The following is a 24673-nucleotide window of genomic DNA, read 5'->3' as shown; positions in this document are numbered from 1 at the left end:
AAAGTAGAGGGCATCGCACAGAATTTTTTCTTCATTTCAGATTGAGGTGTAAAATAAGGTCCTTATGAAACCCACTCCTGCTGTCTTTCTTTCCATTTTTTAGTGTTGTTTATACTTGTAATGTTTGCTGCAGTATGTTCTGGTTTGGTGTGACAGCCTAGGAAATGGATTTCAGAATTGTCATTCTTTTGTATCCAGTTATTTTCACAAGAGCCGGGCAACATTGAACTGGGATAGGTATAGAATACAATATAGTAAATGCAGATCCCCAAAAGACTTTCTATATTTAGTAATATAGTCTTGACAGTTAAGTATCTGTCCATTCAAACAAGAAGTAACCCATATAGTTGCAGCCTCACAGTATGGTTCCTCTTTGTAGATTACATGGGCCAAGATGAAATGTATCTGGAAACAGTGGGAGCTATTTCAGATTCCAGAGCTGTGTGATGGTCACACATTATATGTATGTGATCAGTTCTTATTTTTCAGAAAAGACATAAGTAGGTGTCACTGATTAAGCACAGGATTCATGTGGTTTCTTGTCTTAAATTGTTTGGAGCAGCCTGCATCAGAGAACTCGTGTGGTCAGTGGTTGAACAAAGCAAATACATTTCAATAAACCATTACAAATAAGCAGCCTCTGTCAATATCCCTTTTCTCCCACAAGGTCTTGTAATGAAAAGACCTAAAAATGGAAGATTATGCTTGAAGTTAAAAGGATGCAATTTTCTTCGTAAGTGGGTAAAGCAGCAAGAAACCATCAAATTAGATACATCAAAGACTTGAGAGTGCAGGACTAATTTCCATTATACCTCCTTGATATTGAATGAGTTTCATCTCAATTTGAACCAAACCAAGTGCCTTTAATATTGAAGTGTGACTTGACTTTGGTTCCCAGTTCAGTTGCATGAAGTAGTCAAGATAGCAATAATAATAACAACAACGATAGATAGTAGAATAGAAGACGAAGAAATTCTGTCTGCTGGCTAAAGCCATAATGAGTATTTTGATTTTGGTTTGTGAACAGACTATGACCTGTGCATATCCTAGATTGTAGGTCTGGATGGAATGGCAAACCTGCTGAGAACAAAGTTAAGAATTTGTGAAACACAAGAAGAGGGATAAAGTAACATGTTAGTTTGAGAAGTCACATAAGCACACAATGCTACATTGCAGTTTTGCATTAGATCTGAACCACACAGTGTTTGTTCTACATGCTGCATTATGTATGCTAGATAATTTATGTACATGTCTTAGTCTAAAACATCTTCCATTGATAAAAGGTGCATGAAATGTCAATGCTGTATTAGAGAGGTTTCATTATTTATGGTCTATATACTCTATATATGAATATATTATTCATTTATATAACTATCCAATATTGATTTGTAACTGGTGCCAGGATTTTCCTAACTTAAGCCTGGTAAAGCAGAGACATGGTGTAAGATAGATGAACTAAAAACAGAAACTTTGTTTCATGTATGGAGTTTCCTATAAAATAATACAATAAAATTTTATTACTGTTTTACACAATTTTTACTAAAGGTCAGTTCCACCCAATAGTTAATATATTTTACTTAGAATGAATATTTTTCTTAAGCTGATCGGGAAAATAATATTGTGTAAAGGTCAAGAAGTATGTTTGTCTTTTCTGAGTTGCTGCATGACATTACATGAGATGGGCAGAGTGTGGTCTGGAGAATATTTGTGGCCCACAGTAAGGCCTGTGTTTGCTCTAATGCTGCAATAATTCGGTGCTTCTTTTGGGACTCAACTTTTCCTTCCACCAGTCTATTCAGAGAATGGGATTGTATCTTTTTTTATAAGAGTTATGGTACATTACTCATATTTACCCATAGATAAATCAGCCTAGGTTTTTTGGGTCTTTTTAAAGCTAATACATCCAGAATTATACATGAATATGTAACGTAGTTATAGCTTGCAGTCTGAATGCAGCATAATACCACTCCTATCCCTGTCATCCAGTATGAAGCTGGTTCAGATTCAGGAAAGAAGAGCACTATTTTTTCATCATTATGTGGCTTTCCTTTAGCTGGAATTCTGACTGCCATTATGAAAGAAACTTCGGCATTTGAACATTAGATCCAAACATACAATTTTCCTTTTTAAAGTGCCACTGTCCTATTTATTTTATTAATAAGGTATTTACATCTCAACCCTTGTTTTGAGATCTCAAGGTGGCATGCAAATACAGTAATATTGATATACTCAAAGTGCAAAAATCCAGACTTTTTGAGTCATGCTTTGATTAAGTACTTGGTCATTTTAAGCTCTGTTTCTGGTTCACTTGTAACCCAGTTCCATATGTCTTTTCATTTGTGGTGCCCAAGATTGGGAATAACCTCACAAGGAAAAAATGCTGGATCCATTTGTTGTGCACCTTTAGATGGGTGGTGAAGACTCCTTTTCTACATTGAACCTATTGCAGATTTATTATTCACAAGTTGCTTTATCATGTTACTGCGTTTTTGCTTTTCTGGCCTTATTAAAGAGTGTTCTTAATGACATTTTTAAAAATGTCATTGTAAGAGGTGTCAGGCCCCTTCTACACTACTATATAAAATCTTGATTATCTGCTTTGAACTGGATTATATGGCAGTGTAGACTCGTATAATTCAGGTTAAATCAGATAATGTGGATTATCTGTTTTGATGATCTGGATTATATGGCAGTGTAGAAGGTGCCTCAGAGGTTTGCTAGAGAAATGGGTTGTGAAATATGACTATAACATCCTGCCTTTATTATGGTTGCAGTCCTAATTTGGTTTTCTTGCTATTATTATAATCAGGATTTCATAACTTCTCCCTTTAGGTTCTGTATATGAACCTCTCAAAAGCATCAATCTACCAAGGGATGGAGAAAGTCTGTGGGATAGACTAGACCATTACTACCGAATAGGTAAGTCTGAAAAAGGGTAAACTGGAGTATGTATGCACTTGTTATTTTTCTGTTTCATTTATTTCATTAATTTTTCTGGAGAATGATAAAATATAAAATAAATGGAGAAAGCATGACATGACAAATCTTACATTTACATAGGTTTGCTGTTGATGTTATTGTGTGACTTCAAAGCTAATTCCGACTTATGGAGACTTATCACAAGGTTTTCTCTATTTGAGAGTGTGTGACTCATACAAGATTATCCAGTGGGTTTCCGTGGCCAAGTGAAAAATTGAACCCTTGTCTCTAAGTCATAACACTATGTAACAAACTTTGAAAAAAATTCTGTTTCTGGTTTGAAAGTGTTATTCTTGTTTAATTGTGCAGTCTTTCCTTTGAAAGTAGTTGTTATACTCCAGAAACTTCATTTTGGTGGCTGCCACAAACTATGTTGAATTGGTTGAGACTCTATGAGATACTCATTAAAAAACTATAGCAAAATGTGCTGCAGGATGTTCCACAAAAACAAAGTTTTTGCAGTTTACTAAACCTTTTCAATGCTTTTATGATAGAAACAATTAGAAAATAACATTTATAATCCAGGAACAATAATCGTGTCACATAGTGTAATTCAGTGTTCAAACCACTACACTGCATTGGTTTTCTTTACATAGGTAGTCACAAGTTAATACAGAGATTCAACCAAATGTAAATTTCATGTTGTGCATATGAGCCTCATGTTCTGACTTCTCTTGAGAAGCATGTTGATATTTAAATTTCTTTTGTACTCCTTTCTCCATTTTACTGTTGGTCATGTTGAATTTTTCTTTTGAAAAGAAAAGTGACACCCAATTATTGCATTGTAATATAATTATCATAATTAAACTTCTACATATTAGATATTGATGCCACTGTGTTTCCACAGATTCAGTCTGAAGCAACACGGAAACTGAATTATTTTCATATGGGACTGAACACCACTGATGTTCCCAGAGATGTAGCTATTTTATTACATTATCTTTGAAAACAAACAAGCATCCAACCGTGAACCATATGGCCTACTTAAAATGTGCTATGTCTTCAAGCACTAAGTGCCTGCCCATTTGTCTGAATCCAGACAGGTAATGGCTCTGTGATTCACCATGAGAGCCATGAGCTTAATTATTCAGCACTAAAAAGCCACAATGACAGCACAGCCTAAAATGGTCACGGGGAAAACACTATTGCCGCATGTGAAGCATACTTTTTCGAATAGGTGTTCTGACAAACTTTTGAGGTTTCCGTGTTTTGGATTAGGTCAGGCATGGGCAAACTTCGGCCCTCCTCCAGGTGTTTTGGATTTCAGCTCCTACAATTCCTAACAGCTGGTAGACTGTTAGGAATTATGGGGGATGAAGTCCAAAACACTTGGAGGAGGGCCGAAGTTTGCCCATGCTTAGATTAGGTGAATATTCAATTTAATTCTAAAAATGACAGTGCTCACAATATTTGTTTTGATATTCATCATCCTTCTTCTCTTCTTAATTAGTATTTCAGTTGCACAATTAAACTAATATTGTACTCCAGGCTGAGTGCATTTACTTAGATTATGTTGTCAAGGAGCTCATCTATATGAACCACAACATTTGGTGCTGGTCTGAAACATTGCTGTGCTGAACCAGCCTTGAATTCTGCCAAATCACATCAGCGACTGATGTAACAGGAGCAATAGAATGGAACCTTGTCAAGCTCAAAAGCTAGAGATTGAACAGAAATTATCAATTGCAACTCTCTGCAGCTGGCTATTCAGCACTATAGCAGTGCTATATCTCTTAGTTCCATTCCAAAGAACTGTTCGAGTGAAATACCATTGACAGTTTAGAAGTCCCTGAGAGATCCAGGAAGACTCTTTCTTTTGAGAACAATCCATTTGCAGGACGACCAAGGCTGTTTTGGACCAAAATCCTCAACTGAAACGCCTTCAGATAATGTTACTAGTGATACTGCAATGGAAATTGAAATTTAGTGGTACTGTGGATAATTCAGGAAAATGTGTAAGGAGGAATAGATAGGTTTGGCCAGTCATGTATTGGTTTGAATGTTGTGATAGAGACCAGAATTTGAATTTCTGCATTGGCAAGGGAAACCCTTACTCACTCTCAGGGAATAGCAAAGGTGTTTTGTCTTCCTGTTGAAAAAAAAAACATGCCTTTTAAGTTGGGTGGAATTAAAATTCACTTTTTTTCCCTTCTCTTGGCAGTCAAATCAACAGTATTGCTTTTCCAAAGCCCGACCACTGGTCTTTTCCCCACAAAAACCTTTGGTGAAAACCAGAAGGCCAAAGTGCATGACAGCCTTTACTGTGCTGCTGCTGCCTGGGCGTTGGCCCTTGCCTACAGGTAAATAGATTGCTTCTTGTTTGTTTTCTCAATGGCACTAAGTACATTTAGGTTGAAAAAATGTTGAGTGACCAGGAAGACAATGTGAAATTGAGCTTACTTTCCTAGCCCCTTTTAGATAATTTCTCCCAGTCAAGGAACCAGACAAATAATTAATTCAAATTATATTAAACATTTCATGTTAAGTATTTGTGAGCGACTCTGAGTGCAGACTCTAGAAACAAGGCAGCTACTTGGCTTGATTATAATGGCAAGTTGCTGCCATCCTCCATTTGTCTCTTTCCATTGAGAATGTACATGTTTGTGTCTCATCTTACTTAATTTCCAAGTAGGGTAGGTAAAGGTAAAGGTTTTTCCCTGACTTAATGTCCAGTTGTGTCCGACTCTGGGAGTTGGTGCTCATCTCCATTTCTAAGTCAAAGAGCTGGCGTTGTCCGTAGACACCTCCAAGGTCATGTGGCTGACATGACTGCATGGAGTGCTGTTACCTTCCTGCCGGAGCGATACCTATTGAGCTACTCACATTTGCATGTTTTCGAACTGCTAGGTTGGCAGAAGCTGGGGCTAACAGCGGACAGTCACTCCGCTCCCCAAATTCAAACCTGCAACCTTTTGGTCTGCAATTTCAGCTGCTCAGCACTTTAACACGCTGAGCCACCGGGTAGTGGACTATAAATGTGAATAGCTCTACCTGTGGGGTCTTCTTCTGTATGAAAGTAGACCATCTACCATTTCAACATGCCAGCAGTTATTTATTTATGTACTACATATTTATGCTGGCCTATATCATAGTCCTTTGTGGAAGCCTGTATTACATATGCTGCATACAAATGAGAATAATATTTCATCTTAACATCCTTAAATGTTAAGGCCCAGTGTGCTGTTCACATAAGTCAGTAGGGCAAAATACCTGCTTTCATTCAAAGAGCAATTCCTTCCACAGTTGAATAGCATACAGCTAAATATTGAGTAGAAGCAACCAGAATCGGAGAGAAAGATACTCCCGATTCAAGGGTATCACAAAAGTAAAGGTCTGGTCGTAATTGAATTCTAAAATAATACAACCCATAAAAGATCTTTTTATGTCACAGGTGGAGGATTTTCTTCCTCGAATCATCTATCATATAAAGTAAATGGTTTTGGGATAGCTTTTATTACAGGCTGAAGTTTATTGCCCCAAGAGTTATTACAAAGAGGGACAATGAACTTTAAACCTACAAAACAAAATTAACTCTGCAGCTTGCTATCTTCCGAACTCATCGTTTCTCTTCCATTGGAAACTTCCTTTCGGCAGCCTAGAAAAGTTAGTTTAAGGTTCATTTGCAGGAACCTTCAGTTCCTCCAGGCCCTACTACACTGCACATCACATGCCAAATAAAGCATATCTTTGAATTACTTAATCAGCAGAACCTCGTGCAAGTCATGGACAATTGATTCAATTTCTCCCCTTAATTATAATATCTGTTACAGAAAATAGAGTGCTAAGAATGTGGGGAAAGAGCAGAAAGCTAGGAAAGCAGGGAATTCTGTCCTAGGTAGCCTTGTTTCCTTATTTGTGTGTGCATCCCTTAATGTAAGGTCACATTCAAAACTGATATCCTCATATGCCTCTGAATTGCTATACTTCATTCTGATTTGTGTGACAACATAGCCTATATATTTCTGACAAGTCCCTGCTAAATCTTCCCAGTTAAAATTTGTCCTGTTTTTCTCGTTTGTATTCTTGAATATGAGCCCCCAGTGGCTCAGTGGGTTGAGCTGCTGAATTTGCTGACCGAAAGGTTGGCGGTTTGAATCCGGGGAGCGGCGTGAGCTCCTGCTATTGACCCCAGCTTCTGCCAACCTAGCAGCTCGAAAACATTGAAATGTTAGTAGATGAATAGGTACTGCTCCAGCGGGAAGGTAATGGCACTCCATGCAGTCATGCCAGCCACATGACCTTGGGGGTGTCTACAGATAACACTGGCTTTTTGGCTTAGAAATGGAGATGAGCACCAGCCCTCAGAGTCGGACATGACTATACTTAAGGTCAGGGGAAAACCTTTACCTTTTTTTCTTGAATACTTCACCTATCAAGAAAATGAAATAGAATTTCTGATGATGCAAAGGTAAAAGCAGATTGTGTGCTTTGGCTCACTAGATAATATCAACAAATCCCTAGCTCTAGAAAGCTCAAAAGTTAATTTTGAAAGAAGATAAAAACCAAAGCTGGAAAAAAACAAACAAACGAACATATCAAAATAGAATCAGAAATAAATATGGATTGATTAATGTATAGTGCTTTAGTACATTGCCTAATTAAATATAATGACACTGTATAAATTATAAATGATGAGCAGTTGTAGCTACAGAAGGATTCATCACATCGTGGCGTTACCATGGTAACTGATGGGAATGTTTTAAAAATGTGAAGTACTTATACAGTGTATCAGTGCTTAATGCATACTTTTCACCAATGCAACTGGAAATATTTTAAATAAAAATGTAATTCAAACTGGAGTGCATATCCCTGCTGTATAAATGTATGAATTTAATAAATGATATGCATAGGTTATAATGGTGCTGTATTAAAAATGCTGCTCTAAGATGACCCATAGAGAAGAGGCAAGGGATGAAATTATCTCTCTGGCGCAACAATTATATGACTAAGAATCCTGTTCTCTTTAGTGGTTGGGTCTCCATCCAACTTACTGTTTTCTTGTGTTTGTATTCTTTACATCCCCCTACATTTGATTTCCCTTTGAAACAAAGCAGAAGTCTAAAATTGCAGCAGTTGTGGTACTAGATATATTCCCGTAAAGCAGGTATGTCCAAAGTCCGGCCCGGGGGCCAGTTGCAGACCCTGTTTAAATTTCCACTGGCCCTCTCTCTCCAAGCCTCCTTCTTTTGCTTGCTTCTTGCATTCCTTCTTCCCTCCCTCCTTTGATTTCCTCCCTTTCTCCTTTTCTTGGCTTCCTTCCTCTCTTCCTTCGTTCTATCGTTCCTTCTTGGGGATCAAGGCCCCAGAAAAGGTGGGCTCCTTGGGAGGAGAGAGAGAGAGATGGTGGCCTCTTGTGTTCCTTCACCTCGAACAAGCGTTGCCTTCTCCTCGCGTGGTTCTGGCCTTGGGCATTTTGAAAAAAGGCTACCCTTCACTGTAGCTCTTCCCTTGGGAAGAAAGGGGGAGAGTCAGGCAGCAACTATAAGCCCCCTGCTACAATCAAAACCCTCTCAACAGATGGCCATGCTGCTTCAGATGAAAAACCACCAGAGAAGGAGACTCCGCCAGACTCTGAGGCAGCATATGTCACTGTTTGAAATGACTTGCACACAACAGTCATCCTAATTAACTTATCTCAGTACCCAAAAGCGGGCCCACACTTCCCATTGAAAGACTGGTATATTTACGCTGGTTAAAATTGTTCTTCATTTTATAGATTGTATTGTTCTTTCATAGATTTTTTTTTGCATTACAAATGCCATGTGCATAAGAATGCATTCATGTTTTTTTCAAGCAATAGTCTGACCCCCCCCCCCCACCCCCACCCCCACCCCCAAAAAAAACAGGCTGAGGGACTGTGAACTGTCCCTTGGCTTAAAAGGTTTGGGCACCTTTGCCCTAAAAAGTATTCATTTTCACCTCTGGGAAGTATGTGAATGAGTGGGACCAATGGACCATAGCTTTCCATTAGGATTTTGGGAGATTGAGAGGCCTTTATGTCGAAAGACGCCATCTCCTTGGCTTCATCCCATTGGTTTCTTAGTTCTGATTTTTCTGGATTGGTATGGGGCTACATTGTGGAGAAATAGACTCCACATCTTTGCAGTTAAAAGTAAATTGGATCCATATGTTCATAAGGCTTGGGGGAGAGAATAGAGAAAGGGAAGAGTCCTCATGTGGGCTACCCAGAACACCAGGTTGGCCACTGTGACTAACAGAACCATGGTCATTGGGCCAATCTATCAACAACAATTATATTTATTTATCACTCATCTCTTCTTGTGGCTTTTTTTTTACATACACCTTATGACTTTGAGAGAAAGAAAGTGAAATATGAATCACCAAAACTAGAGTTTGGGTCTCATTCAGACAGAAAAATTGAGAAAAACATTACAAGGCTGTCAACTGAGCTTTGCAGCTGGAAAAAACAGGTTTCCCTGCTAATTCCCAGTACTATTTCTTTCCTGCATTTGGAACACTTGAAAGACATTTGCAAGTTGCAGGAACTTATCCTGTTTTTTTTATCTTCTCTCCACATTTCTCTCGCTTTTCTCCATTAACTTAAAAGGCTGCTTCTCTGTATGTGTTTGAGGAGGGAAGGAGAAGGGAAAGAAAGTGTGATGAAATATCAGTGAGTTTATTTGGCTAAGCTTTGGGACCCTTTCCATTTTTAAAATTCTGTTGCATAAAGCCAAATGGAGTGGCTATGTGCAGAAGCACTAAGTGAAAGACATGATCTGAAGCAGAAATGTCTGTAAGGGTGCATGGGTGATTTCACTTGAACTAAAATAACCATAACTTGATCATTGTTTATCATGTTCAAAATATGTATCTAAAATATTACCCATGTTTTGCATGGTGGCCTAAAAGCTTGTCTATCCACATTAGATTCTAGAGTACATTTTATTTCCTTTGACTCATTAACTTTCATAGATTTCTGAATGTGAAAAGTTAGGTTTTGAATACAACTGAAGTCCTGATAAACAGTGTGCTTTTAGACCCAATGGCTGTTAGTTCTATGTGTTAAAGTGCTCCTGATCACATGGGATTTCAAACCTTCTACCCAGACCTTCTCACTAATGATTCAGTGTCCTGCTATGGTTTTTTATACACTTCTGTATCTTCTTGCTACAAAAACAAACAAACATATAACTTCTTATCTAGTCCTTCCCCCAACATGATAGTATTTCCTAAGATCCTCATACGATTGGCCTCAAGCCTGTTCTGTCCAATACGTAGAAAAGAAAACCAAAAATCTTTAAATAGGATCCTGTACAGTAGAATCTCCTTTCACCATTGTGTTGTCGGCATTGCCCCTATGATATTGCCTGAACTAACAAATTGGGAGGATGCTGTGCCATCTTGTTTGTCTTGGTTATACTTAAAATTTCTGTGCTATATTTTAGTTTCCTCTGCAGTTCACATAATACTTTTTTACATTCTAGTCTTATCTTAAACTTGAAGAAAAACGATCCACCACTCCAGAACTTTAGAGGATTTTAATCAACGGTTATTTTAAGCCTGGCTTAATACACATTGTCAGCTGGCATAATTTAAATTTTTATACATTAAAGTTCAAAATCAGCATATATGATTTTGGCCTCAGGTTCATTTAGTGGTTGATTAAATAGCTGGTACCATTCAGAGTATCGTTTTTATAGGCATAATTTCCTCCTCCAACTCCCACTGCCTTCTCATTGAAATGGGTTCGACCTTCATGCTCTGTGAAGGCTGCCTTTATATTCCAAAGTTAGGCACATTCCTTTGTTGGCATTGAGCTGTGGTTTGTATCCAGAGCTTCTCTGTGGTTTCTTCAAATTTCATGCTTCATTATTGCCTCTTTTAACATTTGAAAGCAATTCTATTATATTTTATTTCGACGAGGAACTTTTCAGTGTCTTTTCAAAGGATCCAACATGCCCTTTACCTGTTGCTATTTCGACGAGATGACCTCTTTCAGGATGGCCAGCACTACCAGGAATCGTTGGTTGAGGTTTCAAATGTTGGTTTTACTTCTCATGGCTGTACAGAAATGCCAATTAATTGAGGAGCTTCTTCTCAAATTACGTTCGTGACCTAGAATCAAATTCCCAGGCTATATTTGCAGCGTCCTGCTGTGATTCCTATTGATGAAGCCATTTCTGTTTGCATAGCATGGTGCTTGTGGTAGGGCTGTGCTCTCCCAAATACTGTTGGACTGAAATTCCAATTAGTCTTTAGCAGCATCGCCAAATATGAGGGAAAATAGTAATTCAGCATTATGAGTTACGGATAAATGAATCTCCAGAACCAAAGGACAAACCCCAATATTTTATGGACTCAGATTGTGATGACTCATGGGCCATGTAGTCCCGTTCCTAGCGCTGTTGAGACAGATGAAGAGGAAAACTTGGTTTTTCCACCGTTTCAGCCAGAATTGGAATTTTCCCAGCCAGAATTGGAGCCCTTGCACCTGCAGGAGGTTTGCCTTCCAGAAATCGGCCAAACAAGCCCTGAGTCAGAATCTCCCCCATTTTCTCGCCGTAGTTATTATCAACAACAAAAAGGAGTTCAACAGGCTAATCGCAGAAGCCTGAGAATCGCAGCCAGGCATTCAGCTGATTAAGACTGCTTTCATGAGAACCTTTAGGGAGTCATGCATCTGGACACAGAGATTGACTTTCGGTTCTGGTTCCCCAGAGAAGTGTTCTTTGGTGGGAAAACGAGACCCTATTTAGGTTCCTTACCCCGTAGGAATCTTGCGGAGTCAATTCGCCAGCTACCGGAGTAGGTTGTGTGTGGACAGCGCTACTCCCGTTTCCAAGCCTTCGTTCCTGTTTCCAGCCTTGTTTTGCTTCGCGGACCTTGCCTTGCTACCTAGGACTCAGCCTTGCTTTCCAGGACCTTGCCTTGCTTCCCGGACCTTGCCAAGTGTTTACCACGGATCTTGTCCCTGTTCCTCGTTCCTTGTTGCCTTGAATCAAGCTTTGTGTACCAAGATTCAAGCTATTTCCTTGCCTTGCCTAAGTTTCATGGACTAAAGGACCTTGTCATCTCCCCTCACCTTGCTTGGCAAGTGTTTCGGTTACTGGATTACAACTTTGGACCTTACTATTTCATATTGGACATTGTTTTCCTGGACTATATTTGACCTTTCCTGAAAGGTCATCTTCTGAACTATATTCTACACTTATTTTTATTGCCTTTACTTATTTCCTTAATAAAGATATTAGATAGATTCTGGCCTCTGTGTATGGTTATTGGTGCTCTGCAGCCTGGGTCGTGACACAGATACAAATAGTGATATGAGCAATGCTGCATTTTTTTATGGCTCATTCTAACAAGTGCATCATCTCACAATGACTGCCTTCCTGTGGTCACCAAGCTCTGCCTTCTTTTTCAAATGCACAACACACGGGAAGGTGGTGTTAGTTCAACTGATATATTTATGAGGGAAGAAAAAATGACATGGGAATGCTGAATAATTTATATCTTCTTCCTTCTAGTCAGCATCACACAGTAGGAAGATAATTTTCTTCTTCAGCGTAGCTCTTGCTAGATTTCTTATTTGAAGAGCTAATTATAATTTCATTTCATGCACAGACATTCCCATCAAGCACAGATGTTCTCCACTCCAGACAACTTCTATCACGGAAGGCTAGTTTTCATCCTGGTTGAAATTGTGGACTTGGTTGGTTTTTGAAACCTGCATTGGTGCATTCACTCGAAATATTCATTTGCTACTGTTTGATTTCTGAGACATATTTTTTCCCCTTCCTGAACTTGCTCACCTTTTAAAAGCCTGCCCAATTCATTTTTTTTTATGGCAGATCTTTGTCTGAAGTACCCTTGGTAACTGCAAATCAAAATCTACAGTTTCCTAACCAGCCAAATAACTGCCTAAGGGTTTCTGTTTAATTGTAGGCTGGAAATGTCATTTTTTAAAATTATATTTAATTTCTCTGCTTTTAAAAATATTATAAAACACTTAGCAATAAAATGCAGTAATGGAACATATAAGAATAAGAAATAAAATATGTAACTCTTGGAGGAGTCCTTGCCACCTTTCTTTTCATTAAGGCTTCAGTCCCTTCCTCCTGTGGGACAGAAACCAAAGTTGGAAGTGAGGATCTGAAGCTCTTTGCAATTTTTCCCTCCTCACATAGTCAAAAGAAATGAGATTTGCCTAGAAGCTGTCTCTACTGCTTGTTCAATGCTGTAAGCTTTGAACCTGAGGTATTAGAAGTCTCGATGTGCGACTCTAGACATCTTCTTACTAGCTTTAGCATTTTAATGCCTGGAGTGACTGAAAATATTTGTAATAAGTGGAAAACAAGTTTGATGAACATCCCTGACAATTTCAGTCTCCTGATGGGAATTCTTTGCCCAAAGTTTCCATCTCTGTAGAAGGCAGCGTATTTTCTGAGTCAGCCTCCATTCCTTTGGATACTATACTGTTAACTTGTCTCCGTGGTAAGATGCGTTTTGTTGTTTTTGTGCCTTGTGGCCATCGATTTGTCAGTTATTAAAATGTTTACAGTCTGTCCTATATCCGGGGCGTTGGGGTGGCTTACAATAAAATCAGCTTGAACTAGTTCAGAATAGTTTTAAACAGTAAGAGTGATGTAAATAGACCAAGTATACTAAACCATTTGACAAAACAGGTGCTGGCAACCTGACAGCTTTCGATGTTGATAATCAGTTTGAAGCTATGTAAAACATTTTAAGAATATTTCAAACTCAGACTACCAGATTTATATTCAGTCAACTAGGCCCCAAAGTCTGGATCATGCCTTAGATTGCACCGCAGGATGATAGTTTCTAGTTTTGGAGATGTTTAAACAGAGATTGGATAGAGATTTTTCAGAGTCCTTTAGTTATCTATTCATGCATGACAGGAGGTTGGACTAAAGATGCCCTTTGTGATCTCCTGCAATTCTATGATTCTGTGTTTCATTGAAAATAAGTCTCACTTTAAGTCACAACCAAAATGAGTATTTTGGGAAATGTATCTGTAATATCAAAACTGCCTTCTCTATGTGACCTTCCATCCACACTTTGGCTTGCCATTTGTGGTTTTCCATTTCTGTCCTTCTGGGTATGTGTTTCATTTCGCACAGGTCATGCAAAGTGCATAGTACTTGTATTAACAGTCTGGAGAAGAGACGAGGTGATGTTTGTGTTGAAGCTGAATGTCGTTTGTTAGAGCAAAATGCAAAAAAGGCCCATTTCATAGTGCTACTATTAAAAAGACACACCAAAAAAACATTTTCCTCATTTTATTCTGGTTTAAAAAAACTTTGCTATGTTGTGGTCATTTTTTCCCAAATAGAATCCTTTTGCTTTTGGTGTCATGATCTCTAATTGTGTTCACGTACTTTCCCTAAAACAAAATGAAACTGAGAAATAAAAGTATTCCAGGTTTGTAAACAAGCTTTATTTGATTTCATCTTCTGCATCCTAAGTATAAAAAATAACTATTGGTTTTATTGTGGCAAGGCTGATCAAGCATAAGTGTACCTGCATGAGCTGGTGCTACTATATAAAACATCCCTGATGCTTAATTATGCTGCTACCTTTAACTTCCTTCTGAAAGCATTTCTAATTTGTTTCATGGGTTATCTCTCTCACCCAGGCGCATTGATGATGACAAGGGAAGGACCCATGAGCTGGAGCATTCTGCTATAAAATGCATGCGAGGAATTCTCTACTGCTACATGCGCCAGGCTGATAAGGTAAAACACTGCAGTGTGGACACAAGCGCACACTTAATTCTAAAGGATTAAGTTAATTGTAACTGTTAACGAGTGTTCCAAAAGGGAATCAAATTAAAAGGGCGATGGGTGAAGTGCCAGAATGCGGCTTCCTAGGGAAGGTCTGTTCCCAGGCTCTGGGCCCAACATGTTGAAAAGCTGCAGGCAAAGAAGCTCTTGCCACAGTAAATCAACGCTTCAGCTTATTTGAAAAACTCAGTCTTTTAATTGCTCTTGGAATGTAAGCCAATGATAGGCAGGCGGTGGTGTCAGGAGTGTTGAAAATACATAGCATCATAAGAAATAGTGGAAATACAGAGTTGGGAAGAGATTGAGAGGACTAGTGCTGAAACTGTAAGAAGCTAATATGACCTTTCCTGATCATTTGACAAATGCACATCTAGGAACACAATATTTTCCTTTCTGTAAATTAAAAAAAATTGCTATTTTCCATTTCTTGAAGTGATCATAGACACACATCCTTTTATTGGCATATAACAACAAAATCACAACACAGGCATATACAACAATATGAAGTCACAGATAAAAAAGAAAGTATAATTAAGAGTCACTAATCTCAAGAATAAAATTTGCACTCCTGTGTGTCATCCATGTATTGTCATATATAGGGCATATAAACAAAGAACGGTGAAATATTTCAGCAGAGACCAAGTCACAAGAACAAACCCTTTTAGAAACTTCCATGTTTTTTGTCTCCCATCTAAAAGAACTGATGGCAACACATTGCATCTTGCAGTAGCCATAGCTCTCCTCTGAGTGGGATTAATCAAAATGCGAAGATATGCTGTCATGACTCCATGCTCGCATGGAATTAATGATGTGGTAGGGGAACAAGTTGCCTTTGCTGCAAGAGTCAGATTATGAAAGTCAAGTTCCATTTTTTCCTTTCTGTAACTTTAAATGTTATTTCCAATTCTTGAAATCATCAGATGATTCTTCTATTAACTCCATTCTTGTTACATGGCTTATACAATCAAACATTTCATATCAGCAGGTTTGTTATGTATATCTGCCTCTAATAAACTGAGACTGAGCCTTTTAGTCATTCCTGAAATATTAGTGCATCCCTCTTAGATATGTGACAAAGCCAATACAGGAGATTATTCAGAGAAACTCAAATACAAAATAACTTTCAAACCAGAACTTTTTATGAGGAATATTAATCAAAATGCCAACACGGGATGGTCCTATCCTATATAATAACAGAAAAGTATTCAAAACAAAAAAAAAACATAAAAAAGAAAATATGTGGAGCCCCCGGTGGCGCAGTGTGTTAAAACACTGAGCTGCTGAGCTTGCAGATCGAAAGGTCCCAGGTTCGAATCCAGGGAGCGGAGTGAGCACCTGCTGTTAGCTCCAGCTTCTGCCATCCTAGCAGTTCGAAAACATGCAAATGTGAGTAGATCAATAGGTTCCGCTCCGGCGGGAAGGTAATAATAATAATAAATAATAATAAACTTTATTTTTATATCCCGCCCCATCTCCCCGAAGGGACTTGGGGCAGCTCACAACAGGGACAAGCCCGAAACAACAACACAACATATTTGACAAAAACTTAAAACTTTCCAACAATACACAAAATAAAATAATGGGCAATACATTAAAATCCAAGCAGATAAAATCAGAGTAATTAAAAGCAAACCAGCGGGGACAGGTTTCATAAAGTGCTGTATCATGGAAATAAGTAGCACTGATAAAGTGCCATACGCTTTTAAAACAGAAGAAGTATTCTAATGACAGCTGTATTGGGCCTATTCATTCATAGGTAACGGCGCTCCATGCAGTCATGCCGGCCACATGACCTTGGAGGTGTCTACGGACAATGCCGGCTATTCGGCTTAGAAATGGAGTTGAGCACCAACCCCCAGAGTCGGACACGATTGGACTTAATGTCAGGGGAAACCTTTACCTTTTTTCAAAAAACAACAACAAAAAAACCCATAAAAAGCGAAATATTAGTACATTCTAGCCTTGAAACATTTTTCTTCCATTCAGTTTATAACCTGTTGCAACCCTTGTGAGATCTGATACTGATGTATGCACAAGGTTCACCCTGGATAGTTGGGAACAGAGTTGTCGTTGACTCTGGAAGTCAGCTTTAAACTGTCACTGCAGACCAGCCATTTCCAAATATCTGTCATGTGAGCTAGCAGGGAGACTCAGAATTAATATTATATCCTTTACATGCAGCTTGGAAGATAGGAATGATCTGAGCAGTTTTGCCACCTCTCTGGTTTCTCCCTTTCTCTCTCTCTGTTGGAAGATACTAAGCAGTAGCAAATCGTATTAAGCCACGTTCCTTTTTGCAAAGACATTCATCACGGTGGTGTGTAGATCTATTCTCATTAGAACTTTTTTTTAAAAAGTAGCACAATGCATTAAGGTTGCATTCAGTCTGTATTATTTAAAGGCTGACATGTCTTCTCATTCTCCTGTCTGATATGAAAAATTCTATCTGACAAGGTCTCCTTTAAGTAAGCTATTTGTCCCCTTTCTCTATGGGTTGATTTGACACAACTGCTCCACAAACCGTCTTTGATGGATTTAATTCAGGAGAGATTATTTGAGTTTGCCTCCCCAAGAGAATTCTGTCTTGTAGTTCTCAAATGGAATAGCTTTGTTTCCATTACTTTATGTGCAGCCTCTGTTTTCCTTATAATAAAGCTAGAGTTCATTATTGGAAGACCATGCCTGGAAGTCTGGAAGAAAAAGAAAGTGTTTTCATATATGCTAAATTAAGTCTTATTTTCCTAGTAGCACTTTCTCATGAGCTGATACAAACCATATTATTTTCTGCATGGAAAATAATATGGCTTTTATACTTATTCATTAATAAAATTTTACTTACTGGATTATCTGAACATTGTATGGTGTTGGATGAAAAGGTGTTCCAGGGCTACAGTGCAACACTGAAGTATCTAATATATACTAAGTAAAGATCTCATTGGCTTACTGAGTCTATTTTATTTTAGGCACAACAACTATATTTAAGTCTTGGAAACAATGTAAAGTGTTAACTTGTTTAATTTGGAATAGTTTCTCTTTTTCTCATTCTCCCTATGGATCAGTACGTTGACACAAGAATACTGTGCCAGAGAAAGAATGCATTAAAATGATAACAAATAGGAAAGTGAATGTATTCATTAGCTGATAGCAAAGCTATTTAACAAGCCTATAATTTGTCTACCCAGGCTTGACATTGCACATCATTATCAAGAAAGATCTTTTAAAATGTTATGCTACAGTAGAAGTAATTTCATTCCGGAGTATAAAGAAGAAACGAGTTGTACTAATAGTGCCAGTCATTTATAGTGCAGAAGCATAAGAAACCAACTCATCTGCCCATATCTGATGGATTTTTGAAGAAGTAATCTAATATAACTGATAGTTGCATGATGGTTTGTATTTTCGTTTTACTTACGCAATCAGTGTCAGTATTTTGGAGACCTAATATTAAGAATGGCTCAAAAAGGCATCCCTAAATTATCACTGGAATAGCATAATCTCTCATAAATTTCTGCTGTCACAGTAAGCTGTTTTTCTTTTATGCTGTACAGTGTGGGAATAAGAAAATGAAAATGAGTATAGACCAACCTGTAAAACTGGTTGTCTCTCTGCTGTCTAATTACTATGTATAATTCAGTTATGTAGAAAGAAACCAAAATATATTTAAATGCAAATTTAATCATGTAATATAAAAGTTGTTAAAAAAAAAGAACTCCACTGACAATAACAGCAGAGTCTTGGCTAGCTGCCACTCTGCTAGGTAACTAAGACTCCTCCAACTAAGACTCCTTTAACTTTTTAATATTTTAAAGCCAAGAATAATATTGAATATTCATACTTGAAGATGCTGTGATTATTCTTCAGATTCTTCTTCTTCTTTAATCCCTATAGCAACATATTGTCTCTGCTACCGAAGAAGACTTAGGTCAAATTCATTTTGGTTTATACATTTAATTTGTGATATATGCTATAATAATTTCATCATATGTGTGATACTGTAGTTTTGGCATGACTTTGCTGTATTTGTGTGATGCTACATTTGTAGTGTTTATGCTTGGTTTTATTAGATTGTATATTCATTTTAAATCTCGTCTTAATCTGTGTATCCCAGTTTTATGTGAGAATTTGACTGATATATACAGTGTAAACGCATACATATGTGGTTTTTATTGTTTACTTGCCTATCTGTCTTTTCTTCCTATGACTTTTATGAAACTCGCATTCATCATGAACTCCTTTTCTGTTTTGATATTCTTGATCATGGGATCATACCTGGTATTTTCTTAATTTTCCTGAAATCATATTCCTTAATGTTTAAAATGCATGTCTGACTATGCCTGTCTTCTCTTTTCTGCTGTATAATAAACTCCAGGATAACATGAGGATCTTATATTGCTGCCCCATTGAGGATCTTATAAGATCCATTTGAGGATCTTATTGTCACGACCCAGGCTACAGAGCACCAATAACCATACGCAGAGGCCAGATTCTATCTAATATCTTTATTAAGGAAATATATAAAGTTAGTAAAAGCAAATGTAAAAGATAGTCCAGAAGCAGACCTTTCAGGAAAGGTCAAAATTAGTCCAAAGAAATAATGTCCAGTATGAAATATTAAGGTCCAAAGTTGTAATCCAATAACCGAAACACTCACTTTGACAAGCAAAGTGAGGGGAGATGACAAGGTCCTTTAGTCCATGAAACTTGAGCGAGTCTAGAAAATAACTTGATACTTGGAACAAGGCTTGAACGTGGAACAAAGGTAACTAAGAACAAGAACAAGGTCCGTGGAATAACTTGATAAATCCGTGGAACAAGGCAAGGATTGATCCTGGGAAACTAGGCAAAGTCCGTAGATAAACAAGGCTGGGAAGCAAGGCGAAGGCTGGATAGCAAGGCAAGGCTTGAGCAGGAGCGAGGCTTGAACCGGAGCGCGCTGTCCAGACACAACTCGCTCCGTAGGCTGACGAATTGACTCCGCGAAGTTACTTCGCGGGTAAATCACCTATATAGAGTCTAACTTTTCCCGCCGAAGCAGTTCTCTGGGAACCAGAAACGAAAGCTAATCTTTGAGACCAGATGTTTGACTCCTTAAGGATTCTCACGAAAAAGGAGACTTAATTGGCAGAATTCTTGGCTGAGAGGAATCCAGTTCAGACTGGGAAGGTAAAAAACCCAAGTTTTCATCTTCATCAGGAATTACCATGTCCTGAGCAGGACTACAAGGCCCATGGGTCATCACACTATCCCCCTCCTCAAGGCCCCTCCCAAACTGGGGCCCTCTCCCCGAGGCGCGAGGTCGCGGTTTGGTGGGATAGGTCTGATGAAAGCGACGGGTTAGCTCAGGAGCATGGACTGTGGAGGCGTCTTCCCAAGAGCGTTCCTCAGGGCCAAAACCCACCCAGTCAATGAGATATTGTAGGCGGCGGCGGTGAAAGCGAGAATCCAAAATGTCCTCAACCTCGAACTCCTCCTCCCCATTCATCAAAACAGGAGGGGGGGCCGGTTGGTCTGTATCAGGACGCACACCATCCGCCGGAAGGAGCAGGGAACGGTGAAACACTGGGTGAATGCGCATTGAACGCGGAAGTTGGAGTTTGAAAGTCACAGGGTTTAATTGCGCCACCACTGGATAGGGGCCAATGAAACGGGCATCTAACTTCCGGCAAGGGCGGTGGGAGGGCAGAAAGCGAGTGGACAGAAAAACCCGATCTCCTACCTTGATTTCGGGGCCCGGCTGGCGATGTTTGTCAGCGTGGCGTTTATAGTCCTCCTTGGCTTGGTCCAGTTGCTGGAGCAAAAGTTGTTGTACCGCTGTGAGTTCCTGCAGCCAATCCTCTGCTGCGGGAACTTCTGAAGTTTCAATGACAGGGGGAAAGAAACGTGGATGGAAGCCGTAGTTTGCAAAGAACGGCGTTTCTTTAGTAGAAGCTTGAACTCCATTGTTGTAGGCAAACTCAGACAGTGATAACAGAGAAGCCCAATTGTCCTGTTGGTAGTTTACATAACAGCGAAGATACTGCTCCAAAGTGGCATTGGTGCGCTCCGTTTGCCCATCTGTTTGGGGATGATGAGCTGAAGACAAGCGAGAGTCTATGCCCAATAGTTTTTGTAGCGCCTTCCAAAAACGAGAGGTGAATTGAGATCCACGGTCTGTGACTAAACTCTTGGGCAATCCATGTAGTCTGAAAACATGTTGAAGGAATAGATCCGCAGTCTCTTTGGCCGTGGGGAGGCCTTCGCAGGGAATGAAATGGGCTAACTTGGTGAAAAGGTCCACCACCACTAAGATCGTGGTGAATCCACAGGAAGGTGGTAGGTCAGTGATGAAATCCGCAGAAATTATTTCCCATGGGCGAGATGGGGTAGGAAGGGGGTGTAAAAGCCCTGAGGGCTTCTCCCTTCGTATCTTGGAGCGCTGGCATACTGGGCAGGTGTTGACATATTTTTCCACATCCTTGCGGATCTTGGGCCACCAAAAATCCCTTAGGATCAGATGCATGGTTTTAAATAGTCCGAAGTGTCCTGCTGGTTTGCAATCATGACACAGACGAAGCGCTTTTTCCCTGCCCGGTCCGGGTGGGATATAAACATGATTTCTATAGCAAAGCAGCCCATCCTTAAGCGAAAAGGGAAAATGCAGACCTTGGCGAAGTTGGTCCTGCGCCCAGGCATCTGCTTGCTGACTAGCCCTGATTTCTTGAGCACAGAGGGGTCCTGGAGTAGGGGAAGTAGAACCAATGGGAATGGATTTGGTGTTCCCCACTGTGAGCGTGGCAAAGTTCTCGGGTTGTAGTAGTTGGGATTCAAAGGTCTCCTTGCGTCCTGCAGCGTATTCTGGTTTACGTGACAGGGCGTCTGCTTGCTTGGTCTGGGCTGGGGTCACATAATGAATCTGGAAGTCAAAACGTTCGAAGAATAAAGCCCAACGTTGCTGCCTCTGATTTAGTTTGCGGGCAGTTCTTAGATGCTCTAGATTACGATGATCAGTGTGGACTTCAATGGGAAATTTGGCCCCTTCTAGCCAATGTCTCCAAGTTTCAAAGGCTGCCTTTATGGCCAGTAGTTCTTTTTCCCAAATGGTGTAATTCCTTTCTGGTGTGGTTAGTTGACGAGAGTAAAAGGCACAGGGATGGAGGTGATCTCCCACCGGTTGTAAGAGTACAGCCCCAATTGCCACATCTGAGGCGTCCGCTTGCACAACAAAAGGGGTTCCAGGATTTGGGTGCTGTAGAATTGGCTGGGAGGTGAATAGTTTCTTTAATTGCTGGAACCCTTTCTCTGCTTGATCAGTCCAGCGGAAAGGCTGCTTTCCACGGATGCAGCTAGTGATGGGGTCGGACCAGCGGGCAAAATCTGGAATGAACTTGCGGTAATAGTTCGCGAACCCCAAGAACCGCTGCACCTCTTTCTTGTTAGTTGGCGCCTGCCATTCCAATACTGCTGAAACCTTGGCTGGATCCATGGAAAGCCCTAGAGGCGAGATGCGGTAACCAAGGAAATCTACCTCTTGTAGATCAAAGGCGCATTTTTCCAGCTTGGCATAAAGTCCATGGTCCCGCAATCGTTGTAACACCATTTTGACGTGGTTCTCATGTTCTGATTGTGATCTAGAAAACACCAAAAAATCGTCCAGGTAGATTATCAAGAACCTGTCTAGATAGTCCTGAAAAATGTCATTGACAAAATGCTGGAACGTTGCGGGAGCTCCGCATAAACCGAAATTCATAACTCGGGACTCGAATAATCCGAATTTGGTCTGGAAGGCGGTCTTCCACTCGTCCCCTTCCCTGATGCGAACTAAGTTGTAAGCCCCCCGAAGGTCCAGCTTGGTGTAAACCTTGGCTCCTCGAAGCCGATCCAGTAGATCCGAGATTAAGGGCAGGGGATAGCTGTTCCGCTTGGTGATATTGTTCAATGCTCTGTAGTCCACCACCAAGCGTAGTTCTCCTGACTTCTTCTTCACAAACATCACTGGGGAGGCGGCTGGGGATTGAGAGGGTCTGATGAATCCCTTGCGAAGGTTTGTCTCTATGAATTCCCTGAGAGCTTCTTGCTCTGGTTCAGTCAGGGAGTAGAGATGCCCTCGCGGGATCTGGGCCCCCTCCACCAAGTCAATGGCACAGTCATAAGGTCTATGTGGGGGTAATTTTTCGGCTTCTTTCTCATTGAATACATCCCAATACTCGGAGTACTTCTTTGGCAAGGTGATGATGGGCTCGGTGTCCGTGGCATGGCAGACCTTGGCTACGAGGCAATGGTTTTGGCAGTACGGTGAAGCAAACTGCAGTTCTCTGTTGGACCAGGAGATGTTAGGGTCGTGGAGAGTCAGCCATGGGATTCCCAAAATCACAGGGAAATGGGGAACCTCGGTAACAAAGAAGGAAATCTCTTCCATATGTTCCCTTATCCACATCCTGGTGGGTTCCGACCACTGACTTACGGGGCCCGTCTTGAGGGGGCGGCCGTCTATGGCTTGCACCACACGGGCATTCTTGAAATCATGATATTGTAATCCCAGAGAGTCGGCATACTCTCTATCAATGAAATTGTTGGTAGCTCCAGAGTCTATCATGGCGTGGATCATGACGGGTCCCCTTTTTGCTGACCATAATGTGACCACGAGAAGGAACAGGACCCCGGTTGGCGGCTCTTGAATGGATTTTTTGACCGGGTTGGCGAGCCTCTCTACACCCGGTCGTTGGCTTCCCCCGCCGGCTGTGTGCCAGTCGGCTCAGACGCCTTCGTCTCCGTGGAGGACGCCGCCGCAAGACGGGCGGCAGGCTTCCCTTTGGCTGGGCACTCTCTGGCGAAGTGGCCCCCGTTCCCGCAGTACCAACAGAGGTTTAAGCGTTGACGACGGGCCTTCTCGGCGGCATCTAGTCTGGGACGCACATTGCCCAACTGCATCGGCACTTCCTCGCCTCCTCTGGGGTATGGGGTTGGCGGTGGGGGTCTCCACACTGGACGTGGCTGAACGCTGGCGGGAGCGGGGGGTTTTGCCCCGGCTCTACTGCCCTGGCCTCGAACCCACTGTTTCCTGTTGGCAATCATGACTTCAGCCCGTAAACATTGATCAATGAGTGCCTCGAGGGTCTGGGGAGGATCCACCTTGGAGATTTCTTCCAGCATTTCAATGTTGAGACCCTCCCGGAATTGTCCTCTGAGGGCTACATCGTTCCAGCCGGTGTTGTGGGCCAGCACTCGGAACTCGGCTATATACTGAGACATAGGTCTGTCTCCTTGGAAAAGGCGACGGAGTTTGTGACCGGCTGCCTCCAAATTGTCCTCGATTCCCCAAGTCTCCTTGAGGTGGTCCAAGAAGTGTTGCGCTGATCTTAGGTGTGGAGAGGCTTGGTCGAACAGTGCCGTCGCCCAATTGGCCGCTGGCCCGTCTAGAAGACTGTAAACCCACGCCACTTTGATGTCTTCTTGGGGAAACTCGGCATCACGGGCCTCTAGATATGCTTGACATTGGCGACGGAAAACATGAACCTTAGAAGCTTCTCCAGTAAACTTGGTAGGCAACGCCATGGCCGGGAGGCGGATTCCGCGCTCCCGCAAGCCCTTTATTTCTCCATCCTGGGCGTTGAGTCTGTCGCGGATGCGATCCACTTCGTCCTTGCTGATGGTGTAGCTCAGTGGCTGCCCACCGGGCACGGTTCCGGTAGACATTCTGGCCGAGGTTAATTGGTGCTTAGGGTGGCGGAGTCAAACTGTCACGACCCAGGCTACAGAGCACCAATAACCATACGCAGAGGCCAGATTCTATCTAATATCTTTATTAAGGAAATATATAAAGTTAGTAAAAGCAAATGTAAAAGATAGTCCAGAAGCAGACCTTTCAGGAAAGGTCAAAATTAGTCCAAAGAAATAATGTCCAGTATGAAATATTAAGGTCCAAAGTTGTAATCCAATAACCGAAACACTCACTT

General features: G+C 40.7%; 1 protein-coding gene across 7 annotated transcripts in view; it reads left to right on the top strand.

The window, feature by feature from the left end:
• Positions 1 to 24673, top strand: part of phkb (phosphorylase kinase regulatory subunit beta) — a 196762-nt gene that overhangs the window by 13630 nt on the left and 158459 nt on the right. For all 7 annotated transcript variants that reach the window (XM_062962009.1, XM_008113900.3, XM_008113904.3 and 4 more), the window contains 3 exons: positions 2833 to 2919; positions 5141 to 5279; positions 14594 to 14693. In XM_062962009.1, coding sequence (XP_062818079.1) covers positions 2833 to 2919; positions 5141 to 5279; positions 14594 to 14693 — 326 coding nt within the window. The remainder of the gene's footprint in view (positions 1 to 2832; positions 2920 to 5140; positions 5280 to 14593; positions 14694 to 24673) is intronic.

Source organism: Anolis carolinensis, unplaced genomic scaffold (genome assembly GCF_035594765.1).
Source record: "Anolis carolinensis isolate JA03-04 unplaced genomic scaffold, rAnoCar3.1.pri scaffold_9, whole genome shotgun sequence".
In the NCBI taxonomy this organism is placed as follows: Eukaryota; Metazoa; Chordata; class Lepidosauria; order Squamata; family Dactyloidae; genus Anolis; species Anolis carolinensis.
The sequence above is the reverse complement of the archived record's forward strand: the minus strand, read 5'-3'. Positions and strand labels throughout refer to the sequence as shown.